Source organism: Bos taurus, chromosome X (genome assembly GCF_002263795.3).
Source record: "Bos taurus isolate L1 Dominette 01449 registration number 42190680 breed Hereford chromosome X, ARS-UCD2.0, whole genome shotgun sequence".
Taxonomy (NCBI): Eukaryota; Metazoa; Chordata; class Mammalia; order Artiodactyla; family Bovidae; genus Bos; species Bos taurus.
In genome coordinates, this window is record NC_037357.1 from 86,657,269 (window position 1) to 86,679,069 (window position 21,801).

Here is a 21,801-nt window from a genome sequence, read left to right on the forward strand (position 1 = left end):
CTGAGTAGTCTGGGTGCCCACTGGGTTAGAGTTATGGAGTTTTGATTCACTCTTAAGAGTTGGCACAGAGGGTTTGAGGGCCTCCATGTCAATTGGCCAGCAAGGCTGAGGGGCTTGGGTTTTGATTGGTTGTTCTGACTTGAAGTCCGGATGGAGATGGCCTGAGGGAGAGGTGGAGGCAGCAGTAAGATTTGATCTGCCTGTTAGCTGTATCCAACTCTCTGCAACCCCATGGACTATAGCCCGCGGGTTCCTCTGTCCGTGGGATTTCCCAGGCAAGAATACTGGAGTGGATTGCCATTCCCTTTTCCAGGGGATCTTCCCGACCCAGGGATCGAACCCACGTCTCCTGCATTGCAGGTGGATGCTTTACTGCTGAGCCACCAGGACTTATTTGTTTTACGTTTCCTTGCCCATTTTGGGGGGTTAGGATTGAAGGTTGATCTGGGAAAAGTTTTGGTTGCTCTGCTTTTACAAATAAGTGCAACGCAATGCTGATTCAACAGCAGATAAACACCCGATTTCCGATGGGATGGAAACAAGGGAAACAAGCCAAGACTTGCCACAGATTGGCTTCTGGCTGAAAATGCCCACCAACCAAAAATGGTACCACGCGCGAGGGCGGGGTCGGCGGCACACAGACAATAACTATTGGTTGAGAGCGGCACGGGCCTCCTTTCCAGCTCCTCCATTGGCCAGTTCCATAAGGCGGAACCTGTGAGAGGTTGGATTTTGAAGTAGTGATATTTCGGAGCCAGCGAGCGATCTTAGTGAGACCCGGGAGCCTGTGGGAGAGGCCGCTGCAAACGCGCTGTTGAGTGAGTTGCCCTCCGCCTGAAATGCCTCTCCATCCCTTAGCTCTCAATTGCTAAATGGCCAGACCTTGGCGCGCCTGCGCGAGACCTTTCCCCCGCCCCCACTTCCCCCGCCCCCACTTCCCCCGCCGCTTTGCCACCCTCACCACCCCTACGCGCCTGCGCCGGGCGGTCGGCTACTGCGCGGTTGTCGGGACTGCAAAAGATCTGCTTCTCATCAGGCAGCTGAACCAGAAAGTTCTGGTTCTGATTGGTGGTCTCTGTATTTGCCCCTCATTTTCCTATTTAGCTCCCGGCGCAGGACCCCTGCCCTCCACTTTCCTCTTTCCTGAGGGTTGGCTGCAGTGTGAGCAATTTCGGGAGGGGTCGGATAATCCCATACACTGAACCTGAAGGTGTAGTTCTGATTAGTCATCTTTTTTGTCTGTCCTGCGGTTTCCAGGACTATGGGGAGGGTAATAGCTTTCTGTTGCAGGATGCAAGACAGTGACCCCTGCAAATCTTGTCGTGTCCTCCCCTAGCAGACCAGTGAGGCATGGCACCGGGTCTGGCTCCTGTGTCTCCCCCAGCGGACTGTAACCCCTGAGGGCGGGTATCAGACCTGGTTACTGTGTCTCCCTGCCAGAGCATGACCAATGAGGGCTGGGACCTGGTCTGATTGTCGTGTCTGGCCACCAGACTGTGACCAATGAGAGCAGAGACTAGGCCTGATTCTATCTTCCCAGTGAGACCAATGAAAGCTGGGACCTGTTCTGGTTCCTGTGTCTACCATATCATATGGCTCCCAGAGGGCAGGAACAAGCTTTTGATTTTTCTGTGGCCTTATATTCATGTTTTTAAAATAGTATATAATTAGATTATTTTAATTGAGTCAGTCTTAATCGGTTAATTGAGTCCACTTACGTTTCTTGTCATAATAAACTATTTGGATTTGATTTTATGATCTCATTCTATGCCTTTGTATTTGTTCAGTTTTTTTTTTTTATTCTCTTTTCTACATATCCACACACCACCATCAGCCTACAAAGACATGACCACCAACACCAGCCCCATGCACCCCTACTGGCCTCGGCATCTGAGACTAGACAACTTTGTGCCTAATGACTACCCCACCTGGCATATCCTGGCTGGCCTATTCTCCGTCTCTGGAGTCTTAGTTGTGGCCACATGGCTGTTGTCAGGGCGTGCTGCGGTCGTCCCACTGGGGACTTGGCGGAGACTGTCCCTGTGCTGGTTTGCAGTATGTGGGTTCATTCACTTGGTGATTGAGGGCTGGTTCAGCCTCTACCACGCGGACCTTCTCGGAGACCAAGCCATCTTATCTCAACTCTGTGAGTCCTGGGTTCTTCAATATGCTGTGCAAGGGAATTTCCTGGACAAGGATTGGTTTAGATGTTTACCCACCCACCAACTCTTATTCCATTTGTTTAAAATAAATTTTAAAAATTTAAACTTTTTGCATATATATTCACATGGGTCCAAAATGAAGCCATTTAGAGGTATGCAGTAAAAATTTACCTTCTATCCACCAAGTTTCCCCAAATAATTGCTTATGTTTCTTTTCAGGGTTTACACATAAATTACACACATAAGCCTCAGTTTGCTCAACTGTAGAAGAGGGATAATAGTCATACCCAAATACATGTAAGACACTTGAACAATGTTTGGCAGACAATACATGCTATATAACAGTTTATCATCATCATCATCATCATTTTAATTTTTCCTTTTGTATAAATGGTAGCATGCTTTTTTTTAAATGAACTTTGCTTCTGAACTTTGCTTTTTTTTTGATGAGGACATTCATCATAAGTTTATAAGGAGTTTTGAAAGCATAAATGTTACAGAATTATTTGACTTTTCCAGTATTAATAGGTATTTCCCCAAATCTTTTACTGTTACAAACAGTATTCCTTTTTGGCCTCATGAATAAATCTGCTAGAACATTCTTCTTCAAGTCTCTGTGGAGGTCTGCTTTCATTTCTCTTGGGTAAATGTGGAGGAGTAGAATGTCTGGGTCCTGTGGTAGATGTGTGTTTAATATTATGAAAAAATGCCAAACTTTTCAAGAATGGCTGCACCATTTTATATTCCCACAAGCAGTATATTAGAGTTAGTTTTTCCACATCCTCATCAACACTTGATATGATCAGGTGTTTATTAAATTTTAGTCCTTCGAGTGGATGTGAGTGATATCTCATTATGGTTTTAATGTTTTTATTCACCATCTAGAATCCTCTTTTGTGAAAAACCTATTTCAGTCTCCTGTATATTTTTATATTGGGTGATCTATCTTTTCCTTAGTGATCTCTGCTTACTCTTTCATTTACTCATCTGTTCACCTTCGAGCTCTCTCTCTTTCTCTCATTGGATACTTTCCTCACTCCCTCATTTACACCTGCCTGATTTTATTCCACAAACATTTATTGAATACAAGACAATCATAGCAACACTTAATGTTCTGTGTCAGGTTTGCACACATTATCTTGTATACATATAAAAACAGCTGCCCCATTTCACAGATGAGGAAACTGAGGCATGGGGAGGTTATAAAGCCTGCTTTCTTACATGAGCCCTCGGCTCTCACAAGTCTGACTTCCTTTTCCTGCTGATATTCTTCATATAAGTTTCTTGTCTTCCTCAGGGAAAGAGTATGCCAAGGGAGACAGCCGATACATCCTGTAAGTGTTTGTCAAGGGAGACCTGCATTGTTTTGGGGGGAGGTAAGTCAGGGAGCATTAAGGGGTGCCTTGTAGGTAGAGCACAGTGATGCCAGTGCCCCTTCCATCCTTTCTCTTGCAGGAATGATAACTTCATGATATGCATGGAGACCGTCACGGCTTACCTGTGGGGACCACTCAGCCTGTGGGTGGTGATTGCTTTTCTCCGCCACCAACCCCTCCGCTTTGTCCTACAGCTTGTGGTCTCTATGGGTGAGGAGAAGGCCCACAGTGGGTGCTTGAGGGCTTGATGGGGGATCTACAGACATGGGGGCATTCCTGCGGGTGGGACTTCTCAATTGTGCCCATCCAGGGCTGAGTCAGACTGAATGACAAACTCCCTGAGGTTTTGGAACAGCCATGCCCCTCCAGGCCTGTGTTCTCAATCCAGGAGAGTTCATTTCTTCTCCCACTCCATCACAAAGTCTCTCATGAGGGTTACAGTTACATGAGGTGGCTGGATCAAGATTCTGAGCTTCCTTCATCTGAGATTCAGTCCTCTTATGTTCTTATGTTGTTAGCTTTCTGGAAATGTGAGTTCTCTTTAGTCTTGGAATCCTGAGCTGTCTTGAATGAAAAGATTTTGAGCTTAAATTCTGGAGACATGAACTCTCTTGAGTTCAGAAAGTCTCAGCTTCTGATTTCTGGAATTCTCACATTTCTGATTTCTCAAATCTTCAGTCATGTGATTTCAGAACTTTTATGTCTCTGAATTTGGGAATCCTGAGCTCTAATAACTTGGAAAATGGCTTGGAATTGTTCCTCCTCCTTACAGAGTTTCCTTCTCCTTCTACCTCCCACAGGTCAGGTATATGGAGATGTGCTCTATTTCCTGACAGAGTACCGTGATGGATTCCAGCACGGGGAGCTGGGCCACCCACTCTACTTCTGGTTTTACTTTGTTTTCTTGAACTCCCTGTGGCTGGTGGTACCCGGACTCCTCATACTGGATTCTATAAAGCAACTTGCTCATGCCCAGAGCATACTGGATGCCAAAGCACCCAAAGCCAAGAGCAAGCAGAACTAAAGAGTGATGAACTAGGCTTAAACACCGGCTATTGAGGAACTCTCCACCTACCAGAAGATCCCAATCCTTGCTCCCACAGGTCGGAAGGACAAATTGAATTGATCCTGTCAAGCTCAGGTTGATGGGTGGGCAGTGGGAAGAAAGGAGCCATGCGGAGCCACTGTCAGGAGCCAATAGGACAAAGGTACAAGAGAACCTAGGAAGTCTGTGATGGGGACAATTTTTTAAATCAGGAAATAAAGATCTTGACCCTATACTGAGAGATTTTTAATTATTAACCCCAGAGATGCCCCATGACTGACCCTATAGATCCTTCCAGCACTCGTTCCACAGACCACCATTCTCTCAGCCATAGACCAGCATCATTATCCCATAGACCTCAAACCTATGACCTCACAAATTTCCATCACTGACCCCACAGATTCCCCTGATGGTTAATTAGATCCATGAATCACATCTGTAAAGTCTTTTAAGGCATGATTGTCCATCCACACCCTTGGCATTCTCTCCAAAATATACCCTTTCTTGTTTTGAAATATGGTCAGGCTGAGAATTTTCCAAATCCAAGTTCTTCAGTTTACTCAGCCTCTTATCTCCTGATCAGGTATCCCACAAATACCCCATTACTAACCCCATGTATCCCCTATTACTCCAAAGAACCCCATCACTACCTTAAAGATTCCCATGACTCACACCAGAGACCCCCACAAAAGTCACTCCACTACACTCCCATCACTCACCCCACATACTCCATCATTAAATCCTAAGATACCCATCACTCTCCCCACAAACAGCCTTTCATTTGCTCCATTGATGGAGAGAATCATTCACCTCACAGACCTCCATCACTCACCCCACAGACCCCATCACTTGCCCCAAGAGACCTTCCATCACTTACAACTCTATGACTCACTCATAGATCCCCCATCATGTATTGCACAGACCTTATCACTCTCCTACCAAATGCCCTATCATTTATCCAATAAGTCTCATCACTCACCATAGATCCCTCAATCACTCACCCTGTAAACTCCCCATAATTACTTTGAAGAATCTATTTACCTTACATTCCCCATTACTCACCCTATAGATCCCCAATTGCCCCACAGATCTTCCATCACTTACACCATATCCTATCACTCATCCCACAGACATCCCTTCACTCACCCCACAGACCACTTATCATGTACCCACAGATACCCCTAACCCTACAGACCCCTATTGCTCATCCAGCAGTCTCTGTCTTTAACCTCATAGACCTTCAGTCATAAAACAAATGGGTACTTGAGAAATTTTGTGGAGATGACCATGAATAATTAAACTGCAGATACCTATAGATGGGCTCCAGGTGACCTGTGCAGAGCAGGACTTCAGTTTACTGCTTGAGCCTACAGTGTCACTTTTTGAGAAATGCCTCACTGTTAACCCAAAACCCTGCATTAATTTCTCACCTCAGATCCATCACTTACTTCATTATTTTCTTAAGGCATGATGGTGCCCTTGCTCTCCCTCAAGCATAGCAGGCACAGCCCCACCTTCTGTCCATTGCACTCTCTTCTCTCTGTGCCATTTACTATCCCTTTGCCCTTGAGCATGTTTTCCCATGACATTCTTTCAGTGCTTTCATATGTAAAATGCTGATAATGATAGTACCTACCTCAGGATTTTTATGCAGATTAGATGAATTAGTATATTTAAACTATATGGTATACACTTTGTTGAATGGAAGAATGAACAAATGGAAGAATGAACAAATGAAAGAGAAAATTCTCCCCCACACTGTGGCAAGGACCTCCTTTTTGCTCTCCTTGCTTCCAGTATATTTCCTTCCAGAGGTTTCTCCACAACCAAGACAGGGGCATCTGAACACATCATAAGCCTGTGCTCCAGGGCCCTCAGGATAAATTCCAAGTTCTAGGCTAATGTTTTGCTCATTCCACTCTATGATAATTTTAATGAAAAGTGACTTTCAAACTCCTTGTTTCCATCAGAAAATCTGGCAGTGCCACAAGAAGTGTGTTAGAAAAGGAGACTTCTCTAAAAAGGTAACATTAAGGGTAACATCTGTACAATACTGCAACAATAGCTGAAGTCCAGGTACCTTACAGGACTCCTTGGTTAGAAATTACATTTTTAAGGGCAGTATGTATTTTGTCCAAACCATAGAGACGTTGTACAGTAAAGTGAGAATGGCTTTTTGCATTTTGTGGCACATAAACTTTCTCAAAGGAGTCTAAAATATGTCCAGTATTCAGCTGATATTTGGTAGGCACACACTGTTTAATAACAAGACTGACTTCAACGTGTTGTAAAGATTCAATAAAAACAGAGGCAAACTTGTCCACAGAGCATACAAATGGATTTTATGGGTAAATTATTTATTGAAGTATAACATGCAGGCAGAAACTGCAAACATCTAAATGTACAGGTCCGTGAATTTTCATAACGTGTAAGCTATTTTTTAAAAGATTGTGGAAAAAGGATTATTCTTCCATTCAGCAGATTCATTTGAAATGATTTTAAATAGATGACGTCATCTCTAAGCAGAGATGCGAGGCGACTTGAAGCAGGACGTGGGGCCTTGACGTTATCGCGCAGCAGCGTCCTTTCCCCGCCCACTTTTCTCGCCCCAATAGGTCGCCGCGTTAACACTCACCTAGACGAATCCGGAAGCAAAGTGAGCAAATCAAGGACGAGGGAGGCGGGGCCTCAGTAGGCGCCTGCATACTGGCTAAATTGAGGCAAACTGCCCGGCTTTTGGGGGCGGGGCTCTTGGCAACTGCACACTCTGCGCAAGCGCAGAGGTGACCTCCTCCCTGTGCCAAACGGGGGGTGGGTAGGGTCGCGTGGCGCCCTCTGCGCCTGCGCCAGGGCACAAGGTGGGGCCGCGGGCGCCCGCATTCTGGCGTGCGCACAAGGGTAGGGGGCAACGGTTAGCTGTCACCCTGAGGTGGGTGGCAGCAGGATGGCGACGGCCTCTGGGTCCTCGGACTTGGCTGGCTCCGGAGCGCCCTCGCCTGGTGGGGGAGCCCAGGCGGCGGCAGCTGAGGAGGAGGAGCGAGAGGTGGTGCGGGTCCGAGTCAAGGTGAGGCTGGTGGCCCGTCATTCAGCCCGCCCAGAGCTCCCGGGAGAGGGGAAGGTGGTGGCTGTCCTAGGATGGAGGGCGGGACTTGAGAATTGGGGTGTTACGTGAGGGGAGAGGCTAGAGGGCAGAATATTGGTGGCTTGGGTTGGGGGCTGGGGGAAGGCTGGACCTGGGAATGCGGGGGCAGAGGGTGGGGCGTGGGGATTACAAATAGAAGGGTAGGGCCCTCTGGAATGGATAGGAGGAGACTGTGGGTAGAGAGGAGGGGCTATAGGGTTAGAGGAGGGGCCTTAATGGAGTGGAGCCCTGAGAAATGAGGGAGGTTGTTGCTGTCTGAAAAGGAGGCGCTGACATCAGTTTAACATTGTGTTGAGAGTGCACTTTTGTGCAAATCCCCATCCTGGATGAGCAGACACACTCGTCGGGGAGACAAACAGCTAAATAAAGGATATGCTTCAGACAGTGGTGAATGTCATGGGGAGATAACGAAAAAGATTCCGAACTAGGGAGTTACTTTAGCCAAGGTCGTGCTGGGAAATACCCAGAAAGGTATTGAAGGAACAGAGACCCAAATAAAAAGGAGTAACCAATGTGCATATCAGGGGGGAAGAGTGTTTTAGACCGAGAGAACAACAAGGAGAGCGTTTTAGACTGAGAGAAAAGCTGGGAGGTGGGGATGAGTTTGACATGTTCCCTTAGGTTTCCATATTGCTGGAGCCCAGAGAGTGAGGGGAAGAGTGGTAGGGGGTGGATAGGACAGGTAAGAGAGGGGCAGATTGTGAAGGGCCTTTGGCATGTATTCTATTCTTGAGTAAGAAAGCTTTTGCAGTAGTTCCAGCAAGCAGTGATGGTGGCTCAGACTAGGGTGGTGGCACTGGTGGTGACGAGAAGAGGTTAGATTCCTGAGAGAAGTAAACATCACTGCAGTGTAATAGAGGAAGCTCAAAGGTAGAGGTTTGGGTGTTCAAAGAAGAGAAGATGCTTAAGCTGTGAGTGAGCCAGTTAAAGAGTGGAAGGACCTTCCAGACTGGGGGATCTCCACAAGCACAGGCCTGGAGCCAAAATGTGTTCGGAGTAACTTCTGGGAGTTTGGTAGTACCAGAGTGTAAAGTTCAAAAAAGCTCCTGTTGGGAATCCTGGGGTTCCTTTTGAAGAGATTTAAGCAAGAGAGTGTTGTAGATAGACATGCTAGATTGGTTGCAGCGTGGAGGACTGGTTTAATAAAGGCCAAGCTGGACATGTCTTTTCGCCTTTTCATACTGTTCATGGGGTTCTCAAGGCTCACTGGAAAAGACCCTGATGCTGGGGGAGATTGAGGGCAGGAGAAGAAGGGGGCGTCCGAGGATGAGGTGGTTGGATGGCATCACACACTCAATGGACGTGAGTTTGAGCAAACTCCAGGAGATAGTGAAGGACAGGAAAGCCTGGTGTGCTGCAGTCCATGGGGTCACAAAGAGTCGGACACAACTGAGCAACTGATTAACCAAAGATTGAACATGGTGATCTTGGCAACCAGCCTTGAGGGAATGTAGAAGAAGGATTGGGTGCCTGGACTATTGCAGTAGCCTCCTCCTCACTGGACCACTGCTTTCTCCTTTGTCCCCCACGGACTGTTCATAGAGCAGCCAGAAGGGTCCTGTTAAATCCTGAATCAGACCACATCCCTCCTCTACTCAGAACTCTCCCAAGCCTCCCCTCTCACTCAGAGCACAAACCCTGGTTCTCACCATGGCCCAGAACTCCCGCCTTGATCTGGCCCCTGCCACATCTCTACCCTTACCTTCTGCCATATCATCCATGTCATTGTGGTGATGTGACCCCTGATGGCCTACCCCATGTCTTCTCTCCACAGAAATGTGAGAGCTTCTTGCCACTTGAGTTTCGCTCTTTTGCTGTGGACCCCCAAATCACTTCGCTCGATGTGTTGCAACACATCCTCATCCGAGCCTTTGACTTGAATGGGTGAGTAATGGGGTGTGGGGCAAAACCAGTGGGCCACCCACCTTGACAGCAGTTGTTTGGCACTTTTATTGTTGTCGTTTGGTAGGGAGGGTTGTTTGTTTTGTTATTATTAATATAAATAGTCCCATAATAAACAAATAGCCACATACATATCTTGGAATTTTTTGGGAAAATCTAGTCATAGGATGAATTCCTAGCAGTGATATTGCTGAATTAAAGGGTGTATACTTTTTTAAGTTTCAACAGATGTTTCCAAAATGTTCTCTGGGCAGGTGTTACCAATTTACCGTCTCAGCAGCAGCCCATAAAGTTTCTGTTTTCCTCACAAACACTGGTTACTAAAAAACATTAGAAAATTTGCCAACCTGATAGATGAAAAATAGTGTCTCCTGGGGGCAAATGTGATGGTTATTTTGGTGTCATTGTTATTTTGGAGGAATATATGCACATGGTAATGGACTCAAAGGATACAGAAATGATGTGTATTTGGGGGGGTTTCCATGGTGACTGTCAGTTCTGGCAATGGCTCAGCGGGTAAAGAATCCACCTGCAATGCAGGGGACACAGGAGATGAGGGTTTGATTCCTGGGTTGGAAAGATTCCCCTGGAGAAGGAAATGGCAACCCACTCCAGTATTCTTGCCTGGAAAATTCTATGGACAGAGGAGCCTGGCAGGCTACAGTCCATGGAGTCACAAAGAGCTGAACACAACTGAGTGACTAAACACGTTCATGGTGACAGTAGTTATCACACAATATGCTTTGCATAGAGTTGCACTGGTGTATCTAAAGAACAAGTTCTTAATTGTAATTTGACTTTTTTACATAAACATTTTCTGTTGTGAAAAATAACAACCATACAGCTTGCTTTATTTTTTATGCACAAGGCTGCTTCTTCCCACTTCAATCCCTCAACTACTCAGTTACCCTCCCTAGAGGAGACCCCAGTACCAGTTTGCAGTGTGTTCTCCAGATACAAGCAGATGTGCATCTGTTTCTGTGTTTGTGAAACAAACTTCCCAGGCTTCTTTTGGAAATGGTCCCTGAGGCTTCCCAGGCACAGGGGCCCTGAAAGCTGCGGTGTTTCCTCTGTCCAGGAAGAAGAACTTTGGTATCAGCTACCTGGGCCGAGATCGGATGGGGCAGGAAGCTTACCTCTCACTCTTGTCTGACTGGGACCTCAGCACAGCCTTTGCCACTGCCTCCAAACCTTACCTGCACCTGCGTGTAGATATCCGGCCCACTGAGGACAGTGAGTACCCCGGTGCTCTGGGGGCACTGCCCTGTGATACCCCCTTTTCCCCATAGGATGACTCTACTCCTCACAACACACTCCTTCACAGTGGGCTAAGGAGCAAGGAATCCTAGGTCCAAATCCTGGCTTGGCCACTGGCCCTCCATTTCTTTAGCTATAAAGTAGAGATAATGGTATCTTAGGGCCATCATGAGGATTAAACAGGGAAATTCATGTAAAAGTGCCTGAAAAGGTGCATGGCTGCATTGTGAATGCTCAAAAAGTATTAGCTCTAATGACAATAATTGTCATATTTATTATAGCATATAATCTAGTGATAATTACAGAATGCAGTATAATAATAGAGCTATAGTATTATATGTTACAGTTATAATAATATTGTAAATATAATAATGCTGATTATAGTCATGGTAATTGTATTTATTCATTCATTCATCCTGTACTCACTTTCATTGATTTGTTCCTTTGATCTCTCAGCCACTTTCAGTCTTCTCCTAGTTCTTAGTTTTGCCTGTACTGTTCCCCTAGTTTTGCCTGTACTGTTCCCAGGGAGCCCACAGATAAATTAAGACATGGTCCTGAAAATTTGATTATGAAGCATACATTAGATAATAATAGTGTCAGTGTTAAATTTCCAGAGTATGGTTACGGTATCATGGTTATTGAAGGAAAATATCCTTGTTCTTGGGGAAAACACAAGTATTAAGGGGTAAGGTGTTATAATATCTGCAAATAACTTGGCAAAATAATAAATGTATGTATATATATGGAGAGAATGAGATGAAGCAAATGTGGCAAAAAATATGAACAGTTAGGGGAGTAGATGAAAGATGTATGGATGGTCAATGTATTCATCATTTTAACTTTGTCATAGATTTGAAATTTTTTTCAAGTAAAAAGTTGTGGAGTGGAAGACATGGTTTCCAGTCTCAGGAAATTCACAGTGCCTATTTGAGATGCCTGAATAGGCATTTTATTGATGTCATAATAACATAAATAGCTAACATGTGTTGAGCACTTGAGGCCATTCTACACACATAATATTTATTCACTGGATTGTCAAAACAATCCTACAGAGTAGGGATGACCGTTATCTCCATGTTACAGATGAGGAAACTGAGTCTCAGAGAGGGGACAGGACCTGTCTGTGTCACAGAGACAGTCAGTGGAGGAGTGTGATTTGAACACAGGTGGTGGCTGAACTGGCTTCAAGAGTCTTTGCTCTTAAACATTCGACTATAAAATGTGGTGCTTATTTAAAAAAAGACATTAGAGAAAAAGAATCAGAGAGAGAAACAAGAATCAGAGAGAAAGACAGTGACTGAGACAGGGAGAGAAACAAATGGGAAAAGGCTGGTAGCCAGAGACACAGGAACCTCTGCACAAGCAGCCCTGTGTGCTACTTACTCTGTCAGTCACTTAGCTAATTCCCCCAGCCTCCATTTCCTTACCTATAAAATAGACACAGTAGCACTATTTCAGTAAAGAAATAAAATCTGCTCTGCTAATAAACATGTGAAGAAAACCCCAGCTACACACAAACTGAGAGGAATGCAAAATACACAGACAGACACCCAGTAGTTTGGCAAAAGGACATTTAAAAGTTACCTTTATAAAGAGAATCAACTTTCCAGTATTTCCATTCTATTTCTACCATTGTCTTATTTCCAAAACTCCTGCAAATACACGAGTTTGTTTCCGAATTCCTGATTCTCTTACATTGATCTCTTTGTTAAATCCTAAGCCAGTTCCATGTTGTTTTAATCACATAGTTTTATGATATATGTTTTCCTTTTTAAAATTATTCCTGAATATTCTTGTGCACTTACTGTTCTTTTCATTTAATGGAATTAGCTTATCATTTCATTAAGATATTGATGGGAGTTTGATTGGAGTTGTTTTTTTTTTCCCCCATACCACACAAGTTTGCTGGATCTTAGTTCCCAGGGATTGAACCCAGGCCTCAGCAGTGAAATCTCGGAGTCCTAACCACTGAACTGCCAGGGAATTCCCTAATGAAACTAATCTTTAATTATCCAGTAAATACATTATCCATATTAGAAATAATGATGAAGTCTGTCTCTTGAATCACCGTGCCTAATCTTGATCCCCTACCTTAGGCTTCACAGGTGGCACTAGTGGAAAAGAACCCCTGCCAGTGCAGGAGACATAAGAGACATGAGTTCGATCCCTGGGTTGGGAAGATCCCCTGGAGGAGAGCATGGCAACCCAGTCCAGTATTCTTCCCTGGAGAATTCCATGGACAGAGGAGCCTGGCGGGCTCTGGTCCATCAGGTCACAAAGACATGACTGAAGCAACTTAGCATGCAATACAGACCTGTCTTTTTGCCCTGCAGGAACTACTTTGATCAGTTTGATGTGTAATCTTACAGGTCCTTTATTCACACACACATATACACACAAATTAGTCCACATATGGAGAGATGTAAGTATATTTGTATTTGTATATGTACACAAATGGTATGTGTTTAACATAAATCATACTACACATTAATAGGTGAGTGTGCGATTGATGGAACTGTTATAAATATTCGTAATGAATTCTTGGGATTGTGTTCATGAATGCAAAAGCAACAGGCATGTTGTGATCACTTAGATGGCCCAGTCCCTCTTTCTGGGAAGAACTCAGTTTCTGTCACCTCTTCAGTTGGAAGATTGCCAAGCCTAGACAGAATCAATCTGTGCATTCGTGATATGAATTCCCTTTCTGTCATATGTATTGCAGATATTTTTTTCCAAGCTTATCTTTTTGTTTTGTGGCCTTGTTTGTGGTGCTCTTTTGGTCCTATCAAAAACTAATGTTTGTATGCAGTCTTGTACATATATCTGTCTTTTTCTGTATGATTTCTGAATTTCTCCTCTTTAGAACATCTTCCCCGTCCACATACTTATACAAATATTCTTCTATTTTATACAAATATTCTCCTATATTTTCTTCTAACACACTTATTATTTTCTCTTTTACATATAAATCTCTACTCAGTCAACATTGTGATTAGTGGACCTAGCTTTTTTTTTAATTTATTTTTATTTATTTGGCTGCATCAGGTCTTGGTTGCATCATAGAGGATCTTCCGTTGTGGTGCCCAGACTCAGTAGTTGTGGCCACAGGCTTAGTTGCCCTGTGACATGTGAAATCTTCCCAGACCAGAATATATGTACTTGGATTTATTTCTGGGCTTTCTATATTGAATTCTACCAAGACAAACATTGCATTCCTCCCACAATTTTTTTCAGGGGGGGGGTTCTTTTTGTTAACTATTCTTAAATGTGAATTCTTTCATACAAATGTTAAAATAATTTTACCCAGTTTCAGAAAAAAACCTATTACATTTCTGGTTGGCAGAATATATAATTTAGCATTTGGGAGATTTGACAATTTTATCATAAGGAGGTGTAGTACATGTAGCACATATTGTGTAATAGTGCAAGCAGGGCCTGAGACAGCACCCTACATGAAACTTGAGTGTTTCTTCAGGGAAATGTGTGTATATTCATACTTAGTGGGTTACATAAAGACTAGATATAGTCTCGTATCAGTTCAGATCCAGTTTTGCCACTAGATGAGTTTGTGCTTGTGGAAATCCTTTGCCCATTTTGTTAATGGGTTCTTTCTTTTTAAAAAATCAACATAGAATGTCTCTCTTTCTTGTCATATTTCGGTCTTGAGCAGTGCTTTTTCTTACATTCACATAGCTGCTCTTGCTCTCTCTGTTTGCCAGGTATGCCTTCAGATTTCTTCAATTTTTAACCTTTCTTTGTCACCTAGTTTTACTGTGTCTCTCACAAAAACTCCATAGCTGGATTTATGCTTTTTTACACAACTGACAGTGAAATCTTCTGACCACTTTTCCCCTCCAGTCTCCCCCACCCCCACTCACCCTAGCCCCTGAAATGGAAGCTTTGGAACACTTTTCATTCTCATTCTTCTGGTCCCTAACCCTTAACTTTTGGGCTTTGCTTAGGCAGTATTGTGTTTTTCTTTTTCAATTCCAGGCTGTCATGATCTTTTCTTTAGAGTTAGTCACTTACGTTTCAGGAATTCTGATGTAACAATATTACACTCCCAATGACAGTCTCTTTGTCATTTTATGTCTAACTATATACTAATATTAAAAACTTGTGGCTTGTCACCATGTACCTTCCCTTTGGCCTTCCTCCACCCACCTTGAGCTCTCGTAGTCACTCAGTAGTCGTTTCTTAGAGAACTTCTTTGTTCCCCTCCAGTAAGGTGCATGGTTGTTGTTGTTCAGTTGCTCAGTTGTGTCCGACTCTTTGCGACCCCATGGACTGCAGCATGCCAGGCTTCCCTGACCTTCACTATCTCCCAGAGTTTGCTCAAACTCAGTCCATTGAGTCAATGATGCAATCCAGCCATCTCATCCTCTGTCGCCCCCTTCTCCTCCTGCTCTCAGTCAGGCTCTTAAGTGAGTCAGCTCTTTGCATCAGGTAGCCAAAGTATTAGAGCTTCAGCTTCAGTGTCAGTCCTTCCACTGAATATTCAGGGTTGATTTCCCTAGGATTGACTGGTTTGATCTCCTTGTTGTCCGAGGGACTCGCGAGTCTTCTCCAGCACCAGAGTTCAAAAGCAGCAATTCTTTGGCACTCAGACTTCTTTATGGTCCAACTCTCACATCTGTATATGACTACTGGGAAAACCATACCTTTGATTATACAGCAGACCTTTGTCAACAAAGTGATGTCTCTGCTTTTTAATATACTGTCTAGGTTTATCATGACTTTTCTTCCAAGGAGCAAGCATCTTTTAATTTTGTGGCTGCAGTCACCATCTGTAGTGATTTTGGACCCCAAGAAAATAAAGTCTGTCACTGTTTCCATTGTTTCCCCATCTATTTGTCATGAGGTGATGGGACCAGATGCCATGATCTTAGTTTTCTGAATGTTGAATTTTAAGCCAGCTTTTTCACTCTCCTCTTTTACCTTTATCTAGAGGCTCTTTAATTCCTCTTTAGTGCATGGGTTACATATATGCTAATAATCAGAAAGTTCTTTCTTTGGTTGTGGTGGATATGTACTGATGTGGCTGGATGGGGGCCCTTGGATCTCAGGCCTGGCATGTCAGTGCTCCGTGGATACTGAAAGTCACTATCTTGCTTTCGGAGTTGTGGAACAGAAGCCCTTTGGCAGTCTGACCTTCTTCCAGTTGTAAGCAGCCTGTTCTTTATCTTTGGAAGCTGGCAAGAATTTGTCTTCATTCTTAGAATGTGGGCATTTTGCTAGCTGATTAGTAAGAGTTGAGAGAGGCCCATGGTCTATGCTATTCATTGATTGATCCTATCTGAGACTTGCCAACCCACTTCTTCATCTCAGGGACACTTTCCTTCATATCTTGGTAATTCTGTCTCTGCTTGATCTCTTTTCTCCTCCTACATTTCCTACTTTTTGCCTCTCAGGTTTCCTGGACTCACCCTCCAGGTCTCTCTGCTTTCCTCTCATCATTAAGCTTTAGCTCTGTGCCTTGAAAAGGGTTTTTCTCTTGGTCTTTCAGACCATTGGTGTGACCTTCTTCATTTTACCTGGTGAGTAGTGTGATCTTCATTTTAAGTGTTTTCATGTTTTAGAAAGACCATTCTGGCATCTGTTGGGAGAGAGTATAGAAGGAGGGGCAAAGGGGAAGCAGGGACTAGTTGGATGAGAGGCATGGTATGAGCTGAGAGAAGAAGTGGAATTGAAGTATGTTCTGCATGCAGAAGCCATGGGAGTTGAGAGAGGTCTGTCAGGTTTGGGGCTTAAGCAATTGAAGAGATAGAGACACTGTTCAGACTTGGGGAGCAGGTCATGTCTCAAATGGATCTCGGGCTCCCCTTGTGGACCCATTAGGTTTGCAGTGCCCAGTGGGACATCCAGGGAGAGGCAGTGACTTGTGGCCCAGGGTTTGCTTCCCCCTCAGCTCTGTGTGAGAAAGTATAGTGGACTTCATGGGAATGTTGCTTAGGGATGGCATTTGCCTGCAAATGACAGTGGCTTGAACAAATCCCAGTTGATTTGTTTCATGTAATAGAGTTGGAAAGCCACTGGTCTTTGCTGTTGTCAGCTTAGCAGTTCTGTGGTGCCAGGGTGGACATCTCTTGAGTCTCTCAAACTTACTCAATTGGCCATTGCTGCTTCAAGCCACATGACATTTGAGGTGGGCAGAAAGGATGCAAGGGGGAGTAAAGAAGAGAGAGAAGGGAGAGACCAAGGACCAGAATTGGATAAAATTAAGCATATCATTATCTCTTCTGTGTAACGTGCATGACGTACCTGCTCCACAGATACTTTTGCTAAAATTTACCTGGGCCCTGGAGTAAGGTGAATAAGATAAAGATCCCAGCCCTACCATGTCCTTGTCCACTTACTAATTTTTCCAACCTTTCTGTCATGGTCTGTAAGATGAGAATAATGGTATTCTATACCAATTGTGGAAGGAGGACTAGTGGGAAGGTAAGATTCAGGGTTTGGATTCTTGAGCTTTGGGCCTGACTTTCAAATTTCAGTTCTTTGACCCACTCGCTATGGGACCTTAGGCAACTATTAATACTAATTCTGGCTGTGCCTGTTTCCTCTTAGAAAGATTGGTGATAATAATAGTGCTCAATTTAGAGAGTGCATGTGTGTATGTACTTCATACACAGTTGCTTCAGATGTGTCCATCTCTGCAATCCCATGGACTGTAGTCTACCCGGCTCCTCTGTCCATGGAATTCTCCAGGAAGAATACTGGAGTGGGTTGCCATTTCCTTCTGCAGGGAATCTTCCCCACCCAGGGGTCCAACCCGCTTTTCTTGCATCTCTTGCACTGGCATGCAGATTTTTTTACCTGTATGAATAGTAAATGAGTTAACATTTGCAAAGAGCTCACAACACTTCCTGTCACTCAGCCCTATGGAAGTGTTGTCTAGCATTCTGTTTTGTTTTTTTGTTTTTTTTGTATCCAAAACATGTTTATTGGGATGGTTTCCCATTCATCTTGATACAGGGTACTTTTAGTGCTGCTTCCGTCTGAAAGAGCATCCTTCTGTAAGCCTTTCTTTTCCTCCTGTAGGCTGGCAGAGGACAGTAGAGCAGCCAACACACAAGACTACTGTTTGTGCATGGCTAAAGACAGTGGTGATTTTATAGCATCCTGGGCATTTTACATCCATGAAATAGGAATTGGGGCTCTGCACCAGGCACTTCTTTTTGCATTTCCTCTTCTCCTCTTCTGGAGAGGAATGAAGAAGATCCTTTGCAAGAGGCATGTTCTCATGAGGAAGTCGTCACCGCTGGAAAGGGCTGTCTAGCGTTCTTATTGTTTATATTGATGTTAAGCCCTGGCACGGTGCCTGACACAAAGCTCTCAATAAACATTGCTTTATGTTATTAAAATGTTACTATTAGAGTCTACCAGCCATTCTGTGAGACTGTTTCCACCAGATTATTCATGGTTTTATTTTTTGTGTGATTAGGATGACAGAGGAAGGGAGAGTGGAGTGGCTTATTGCCTCTTGGGTGGCCTGGCTTCAGAGGGAGAGGAACCTGGTCCTGAGCTCTGGGGTTCTCATACCATGTCATTCTGTGTGCCCAGGCCCGCTGCTGGAAGACTGGGACATAATCAGCCCCAAGGATGTCATTGGCTCCGATGTGCTACTGGCTGAGAAGCGGTCATCACTGACAACAGCTGCCCTGCCCTTCACACAGTCCATCATCTCTCAGGTGCTTTCAGGGAGCCCCAGGGCCCAGCTGTTATTGGAGGGCAGTGCCTCCCTGGCACCCCCAATTCCGAGCCTGCCAGTTGGCACCTGCCCCTGGCCTACCCAGCTGAACAGTGGCCTCCCCCACCCCTCCTTCTTTCACAGGTGGGCCGCACCTTGTCTAAGGTCCAGCAGGTGCTGAGCTGGTCATATGGGGAAGATGTCAAGCCCTTCAAGCCGCCCCTGAGCGATGCGGAGTTTCATACCTACCTGAACCACGAGGGCCAGCTCTCCCGCCCCGAGGAATTGCGTCTGCGGATCTATCATGGTGGTGTCGAGCCCTCCCTGCGAAAAGTGAGCCTTCTCCATCACTCATTAGGTCCAGCACTCCCGCACACATGAATAGCTCAAGAGATGCATGCTCTGGGCCGCACTCTCAGGGGATGCTATGGAAGTGCTCCAGTGCATGCAGCAGTAGGAAGGCAGGCTTTTCCAAAGGAGAACAGGGGCCCAGGGTGGCTGGGTGGTGATAGGTACACACAAGGGCATGGCAGCTCATCTGTAGACCCGCTGCCTCATCCCTTTCATCCCTGGCCAGGTGGTGTGGCGGTACCTGCTGAACGTGTACCCAGACGGGCTGACAGGCCGAGAGCGGATGGACTACATGAAACGCAAGAGCCGGGAGTATGAGCAGCTCAAGAGTGAGTGGGCCCAGCGAGCAAGCCCCGAGGACCTGGAGTTCATCCGCAGCACAGTCCTCAAGGATGTGCTGCGCACTGACCGGGCCCACCCCTACTATGCAGGGCCCGAGGACGGCCCACACTTGCGGGCTCTGCACGACCTGCTCACCACCTATGCCGTTACCCACCCGCAGGTGTCCTACTGCCAGGGCATGAGTGACCTGGCCTCGCCCATCCTTGCTGTCATGGACCACGAGGGCCACGCCTTCGTCTGTTTTTGTGGCATCATGAAGCGCCTGGCTGCGAATTTCCACCCTGATGGTCGTGCCATGGCCACCAAGTTCGCTCACCTCAAGCTGCTGCTGCGACACGCGGACCCTGACTTCTACCAGTACCTGCAGGAAGCCGGTGCTGACGACCTCTTTTTCTGTTACCGCTGGCTGCTGCTTGAGCTCAAGCGCGAGTTTGCCTTTGACGACGCTCTGCGCATGCTGGAGGTCACCTGGAGCTCACTACCCCCTGACCCTCCTGAGCACGAGGTAGAGCTCGTGGGCCCCCCCAGCCTAGTGGTGGACATGGGCTTCGGGAGCCACCGGGGACGGCCCATGCGGCAGAGACACATGCTTAGGCCTGCCGGTGGAGGAGGTGGTGCCTTTGAAGATGCTGTTGACCACTTGACCACCAGCAGCCAGGGCCCTGGTGGCGGGGGGCGTCTTCTAAGGCAAGCCAGTCTGGATGACCTCCAGCAACTCAGGGATAGAACGGGCCCCAGGAGGGACTCCCTGATCCAGCTGCCCTACCCAGCCGCCCTCATCGGTTCCAAGTCTCTCTCTGAGCCCTTGCTGAACTCCTCAGACCCACTGCTTTCTCCCTCTTCCCACCCTGATTCACCATCCTCCTCATCTCCACCATCCACCCAGGATGCCTCTCCTGCTGGTGACGTGGCTGCTGGATCCCCCTTGATGCCAGAGGTGGGCTCCCCACAAGACTCTGGGAAGTCCTTGCCACCCCCACCCCCACTGGGCCTGCCCCCACCCCAGGAGTTTGGCCGAGGGAACCCATTCATGCTCTTCCTGTGCCTCGCCATCCTGCTGGAGCACCGTGACCACATCATGCGCAATGGGCTGGATTACAACGAGCTGGCCATGCACTTTGACCGCCTCGTGCGAAAACACCACCTGGGGCGCGTCCTACGCCGGGCCAAGGCTCTCTTCGCTGATTACCTGCAGTCAGAGATGTGGGACTCAGAGGAGGGAGCTGAGGCCACAGCCCCATCTTGATCAGACTCCCTTCAGCCCTCCATCAGCCCCATCAGATCTCCATTCTTTGCCAAGAGGGCCTACACGTGAGACCCCACATCCCTGCCTGCCAGCCCTAGACCTGTGGGAGCATAGTGCCCTGTCTCCCCAGGTCCGAGAGTATGGGGCTTTGCTTTGACAGTGCCCCATGGAGGCCCTGGCCTCCTTTCTCTGTTTTCTTGTTTTGTTTTTAACAACTGTACTTTGCACACGTGAAAGTCACTGTGGTCTGTGTATTTCTCTGCCTTCTCCCTGGTTTTTGTTATAAATGGAATCCCCAGGGCCTCTTTACCTGCTGGAGCTGAAACACTGCCCATTTCAAGTGAAGGGTGGCTCCCACTTCCCTGGTGACAGGAGAATGGATACTGATAAATCAATTCTAGAAGGTGAGCCCAGGTCAAACACCACTTGAGGAGGCCTGAAGCTATTTTGTGGTACATCTGTCTGCCTGTGAGCGTCTGGATGATGTCTGTAAATACATGTTTTTAGGACAGTCCCCTGAATGAGGGATGGGTGGGAGAGTTCCTGACTCAGAAAGGGCAAGATTCCTTACAAAGACTGGGAAGTATGGGCTACTTAGAATCATTGGATGAGCTACCTCTAGCATTGCACATGTCACCATTTCTAAGATCCAGACCCTTCCCTGTAAGTCTTATGCATGAATGCTAGTGGTCCTGGCAGGGGTCTAAGGTTCCTATTCTTGCCACATGCTTTGGGGACAGCCTTGCCATGCCTAGGGCTCTAAGCACTAAACTGGGTTTCCAGCTCATGGATACCTTAACCATTTCAGCAATGGAAACCATATATTTGTCTTCTCTATCCCATTACTGTGGACAAAAATATCAAGCTCTAATAAAGCTGAGGCCCTAAAAGAAGTCACCTACATATGTGGAGGATAATGATCCAAAAAAGGGCCTTTTTTTCCACCTACCTTCTCAGAGGCTGAGTGCCGTCCCTGCACTGAGGACATGGCAGGTGGTGAGTGAAATAACGGGTCCTTCAAGTTGTAGCCTCACTGTGCTGGATTCTGGCCAGAAGTTGCTGTGCTAGGCAATGCAGGCAGGTGGGCATCAGGGCAGCCATTCTCTTATCTGTCTCCCAACAATGACATATAAAGCTAGGGATAACTTAAAAGGCTCCTATCACCCCCCCACCCCCCCAGTATTGGAGAGTAAGCTAACCACCCTTCTCAGATGAGAGCTCAGTCACTGGAGGTGCAGGGTCAAGACCATTCTGTGCCTAGGATCTCCAAGACTGTAGGTCTAAC

The 21,801-nt window shown here is 46.1% G+C and overlaps 2 protein-coding genes and 1 pseudogene across 3 annotated transcripts; 2 read left to right on the forward strand and 1 right to left on the reverse strand.

Moving 5' to 3' along the window:
- Positions 1 to 769: 769 nt before the first annotated feature.
- EBP (EBP cholestenol delta-isomerase) lies at positions 770 to 4,818 on the forward strand. Of its 2 annotated transcripts, none has more exon segments than NM_001034500.1 (5): positions 770 to 818; positions 1,835 to 2,146; positions 3,460 to 3,496; positions 3,618 to 3,748; positions 4,339 to 4,818. In NM_001034500.1, coding segments are annotated over 4 exon segments (693 nt in total). In that variant the 5' UTR covers positions 770 to 818; positions 1,835 to 1,845; the 3' UTR covers positions 4,563 to 4,818.
- Positions 4,819 to 7,400: 2,582 nt separating this feature from the next.
- On the forward strand, positions 7,401 to 20,752 carry TBC1D25 (TBC1 domain family member 25). Its single transcript, NM_001205813.1, has 6 exons — positions 7,401 to 7,647; positions 9,500 to 9,609; positions 10,706 to 10,860; positions 18,451 to 18,578; positions 18,722 to 18,910; positions 19,155 to 20,752. Exons 1-6 carry the CDS (start codon positions 7,528 to 7,530, stop codon positions 20,514 to 20,516), a joined length of 2,064 nt encoding a protein of 687 aa, NP_001192742.1. The 5' UTR covers positions 7,401 to 7,527; the 3' UTR covers positions 20,517 to 20,752.
- LOC100296277 (ribosomal protein S27-like pseudogene) lies at positions 17,798 to 18,139 on the reverse strand (annotated as a pseudogene).
- Positions 20,753 to 21,801: the final 1,049 nt, after the last annotated feature.